At 52.5% G+C, this 4,498-nt stretch overlaps 1 protein-coding gene across 1 annotated transcript; it reads left to right on the top strand.

Moving 5' to 3' along the window:
• The first annotated feature begins 2,720 nt into the window (after positions 1 to 2,720).
• On the top strand, positions 2,721 to 4,204 carry LOC149335976 (uncharacterized). Its single transcript, XM_089554616.1, has one exon. It carries the CDS (start codon positions 2,878 to 2,880, stop codon positions 4,039 to 4,041), a length of 1,164 nt encoding a protein of 387 aa, XP_089410742.1. The 5' UTR covers positions 2,721 to 2,877; the 3' UTR covers positions 4,042 to 4,204.
• Positions 4,205 to 4,498: the final 294 nt, after the last annotated feature.

The raw sequence follows: 4,498 nt of genomic DNA, 5'->3' as shown, positions 1-4,498 counted from the left end.
AGTTTATATAAAAATTGCGCTTTTTTTTAGTTGCATATGCGGGCCGCGGAGTCTTGTCGACGCTCCATCATAGCGATGTAAAGAAGACCAACTTTCTCCTCATCGGCAGACACCGTGGTCGCCAACTTCCGATCGCCCGTGCTCTCTCCTGGTAGGACTGCGGATGCAGGAAAAGCATCGAATGGGCTGTGGCCGCACAAAGTGGACTCGCCCACTTCCACCGTGCCCTGGATTTAGTGAAACGCGACTTTCAAGCTATTAACTCGGGATGCAAAATGTGTGGCAGCATTGAAATCATGTTCTTCTCATTTACGAATTTTGTTATCATTCCATGATGGCATCATGTGCTGTTATTGACGGCACGATCATGTGCCGACATATGTATGCGCGAAAGTGTCAATCAACGCAGAGCCAACTCGCCGAGACCATCACGTTGCGGTATTGCTGACAGTCGGACGACATGTGTCATTCAGTGCGGACTACCGCCACCACCAGAGGAATTCGAGTTCTTCCTGCCACGTGTTTGCGTAACGTGAATGCCAAGTTGGTATACCTTGTTTACGTGGAGGTAGCGTAGGGCAACTCTTGTTGAAAATGCCGTCTAGGCTGACCGGTGTAATTCGTAAAAAGGTGATGTCCCTCGAAGACAAAATTCCGTAGGGAGCAGTATTAAGGCGTCTAGCCTATTAGGTACTTTAGTGTGGCAATATTTTGTGCAGTCGTCAGCACGTGTGTCGAGAATACTCGAAAGGCCAGCTTCTGGCTGCATGCACGACGCCTACCGATAACGCCTGGTATGAGATAGCCTCCATTAGACCATGCGGCGCCACACACTGACGACACTGCCTTGCGCTTAATCGCCGCGCCGCACCGAAGTCGCGATCGCAAACGACCACCGGCGAAGGCGCTGTAGGCCGCGAAACCAAAGACGAGAAAACACGTCTCGTGTCGCGCTCCTGAGGAATATTTTGCGAGATGTGTTATCGCGGCTTTGGTTCCAGTGGCCTGCAGCTAGTGCCTTCATCGGTGATTGTTGGCAATCGTGGCAGCGGTGCGGCGATAAAGCAGAAAGAGGTGTCGTCAGTGGGCGCATTTGTTTTTCAGTCCCGGACTGTCCGGGACTACTTGCGGACTCGAGCCCGGTATTTGTTTTTCTCGGGCAGCCCGAAAGCTCCGCCCACCTGCCTGCATCGCCATAGCAACGCGTTCGTTTTTAGCCTATGGTAGTCCGCGGGCTGCTGAGAAGGCAGCAGACGACAGCTGCGCGCCGCGCTGGCAGCCATATTGAGTTAGACTCCGTGTGCATTTTGAGCACTTTTCGTGTTCCTGGAGGTCGATATCATGCGTTAAACCTTCAAATGAGCTCCGTAGCTGCTCTCTGAGCCATCGCAAGACTTTTTGTTCTTGCATCTTCGTTTATTTTCTTGAAATCCACCGCACACGGACGCGCGTTCGAAGCTGCGAGCGCGTATTGTTTGCTCGTGTCGTCAAGAGGTTCTCGTTCGCTTGTTTTGCGACATGCTGTCTGTACGCTTACCTGAAAGCATCGCAGGTGAACCACTCGTATACTGGAGCAGCTATAGAGCTTGTTGTCAACATTTTTGCGAAGGCTTTCGTCTATCTGCCTATCCGCAACGAGTTGGGCTACTTTGTGCGAACTTCGCCGCAAGCAGTAGCGGCGAGCATACCTCCGAAGCTGAGTTCTGTAATGCACCTACGCTAAGCTGACAGTACAGTCTTTAAATCAACTCAGTATCATGATCGAGCGCACGGCGTTGCTTCGGCGTCGTGGTGGCCGTGGCTTGCATCGTCTGCTAGCAGATGACAGCGTCCTTGTACGGTAACCGAGGGGGAGCCCGGCTCTGGCGGCGAGTTCGAAAGCAGCCTATGGCATGCCTATGGCAAGTAGGTCATGTGACCATGACGCTTTTCCTGTCCGAGCGGAAGCCGAGACCTGCCAGCAAGTAGTCCGGGACTGGAAAAACAAATGCGGCCAGTGTGTGGCGCCGCATGCTCTAATGGAGGCTATTTCAAACCAGGCGTTATCGGTAGGCCGCGCGTGGCCATTCAAGCGCTCTAGACAGACGCACTGAGAAGTGTATAAGCACTGGGACTGAGACTTAGTCAGCGCCGTCCAGACTAGCTGTGCGTCTCGGGCTGCTGAAACACACCGCTGTCACCTGAGCACTGCGTCGGTGTTTCACTTTATATATTCATTTATTCCAGTACCATAGCATTCATATTTACAGATATGTGAAGAACATTGCGTTATCCACAAAACCCTACAATAAAAGTAGCCAGCTCATGCGCACGCGAAACGTGCACTGCCTTCGATGTCGCCGAGTAACTGTGACCGCGCACCACAACGCCCAAGCCGCGGGTGTTGCCATCGGCGTGCTTATCGTCACCACCTGTGGGTCGCCGCTGCTTCCTTTGCTCCCGCACTGGCCATCTTGGAGCGACATACAAGTGTACAGTATCGGTTGTAGTCAAGCGTATAATGGAATCTCCATTTATACCACCAATGCGCGTGCGCGTGATGCTATGCCTGCTCTGGCGGGCGCCGCCGAGCTGCGTCACCTTCGAATAACCGATAGCACAGGGGCGACCACGGCTCACCCTTTCTTCATAAATACCCACTCTCTCCCTCTGTCCCTAGACTACCTCGACGCTTTGCCGTTCCTCGCATTCGCAGTTGCTGCAGTTGTCGCTCACGGCTGAGTTGGTGAACTTCGCAATCGACGCCTTTTCGTTCTGCACGCTCCGTGATAGTACAGAGTTACTGGCTGCCGCTTTTCGGACTTGGCGGCTGCATCTACAGTTGTCGCTCCACACTCTGCAGCATTGTGGGCGTTCGCGAACGACAAGGACATCGCGATGGCTGGCACGGAATATACTCTAACTGGATTCGACGGCTACCCCGAACGCCAAAGCGTCGTTTTCGTCCAGCCGCTACCCAGCATCCGAGTGTGCGGCGTCTGCGGTGTGGTGCCCAGCCGCTCCCTGTTGCTGCCCTGCGGTCACGTTTTGTGCCAGGAGTGCAAGGATCACAATCCGAAGGAAGGCGGGAAGTGCGCCTTGGACCGCATAGAGTTCGCAGAGGCCGACATTGTCCCTGTAATCTTCAAGCAGTCTTACTTGGAGAAGCACCGCGTCTTCTGTGTCGCCGGTGGAGAGCAGTGCAGCTTCGCCGGTCGGTTATGCGACCTGAAGGACCTCCTGATTGACTGTGGCAGCGACAAGGTGAGATGTGCCGTATGCCAACAATCAGTTGTTCGCAACGTTGCGGTTGAACACTACAGGCAGTGCTCTGCTGAGACTCCTCCGCGAGAGCATGTGAGCCCCACGCCAATCTCCAGTGCCGTCGAGAAGCTTGGCGACTTGAAGAAGGATTTGGAAGGCATTCTGGAGCGTGCCTCGAGCGAGACTTTAGACAAGGATGCTGAGGTGAATGGTGTACGCTCTTTAATGGAGCGCGTTGCCAGCCTCGAGGGTCAGTTTGCGATCATACGGAAAGAGACTAGCGGGGACCAGTGCGGCTCGCTGTTTTCAGCTATGAAGAAAGCCGCATTCACACCGGGTCCCTACCGCCCAGTTTCCAAACATGGCAACTTCATTGCGGCCTGCGTCTTTTCCGATGTATACGACGGAAACGAAGCGCTGGCAGGAAAATCTGAAGGCACTCACGGGCTATCAAGTGAGATTTGTACAGTCGCTGGCTACACATTCAGGCTGGGGTGCTGGTTCTATAACGGTAAGGGTTGTTATTTAACCCTCTCTATCAGCATTTGTGAAGGCGCTTGGGATTTGTTCGTGGAATGGCCGTTCTCTAAGAAGGTCACGCTGATATTGACTCACCCCGTGGATATGGACAAGGACAAGAGGCTGCCGGTGGTCATGAGCAACTCCTTGGCCACTATGAAACCAGTACCTGGATCTCCGAATAAATCCGCTGATGCAGAGTCATTCTTGTGGGGGGATGTCGAGCTGCAAGGGTTTATCACCAACGAAATGATCTACGTGAACGTCGAGTTTGAATAACGCACATTCCTTGACTTCGTTTTTATTTTACTGGTTTGTCCTTCGAGAACCGTGTTGTGCCAGAGGTGTGAAACTTCGAAACACCCTCAGTCCCCAGGCTGTTTCCTCACGAATTCAGGAAACGAACATGCCCCGTAAAAGTCGTCCTCTCTAATACGAAATAACTCGCTGTTATCATTTAATTCTCAAGTGTGCACTAATGCTCCGATGAGCATTTTTTTTTCTTAATTGTCACGCGACAAAATTTGCTTCTGTTGTCGTGTTGAAACAAAATAAACACCTATATTCGTTCTTTCACTTTCATCGGCCTTTATGTTGCTTGGATCATCATTCGTATCGCCATCAACGTTCGAAGCGGCAGGATTCCGCAAATGTGACTCGAAGATTAAATTCGTCCGAGTGGCCACGTCAGAACGGTTAAATCTTTTCAGGTCATGCGCTGCCCACTCTGTGGTCT

Source organism: Amblyomma mixtum, chromosome 7, assembly GCF_055824585.1.
Source record: "Amblyomma mixtum isolate Tamu chromosome 7, ASM5582458v1, whole genome shotgun sequence".
NCBI classification, from domain to species: domain Eukaryota; kingdom Metazoa; phylum Arthropoda; class Arachnida; order Ixodida; family Ixodidae; genus Amblyomma; species Amblyomma mixtum.
Note: the sequence above shows the minus strand (reverse complement) of the source record. Positions and strands in the feature narration are given on the sequence as shown.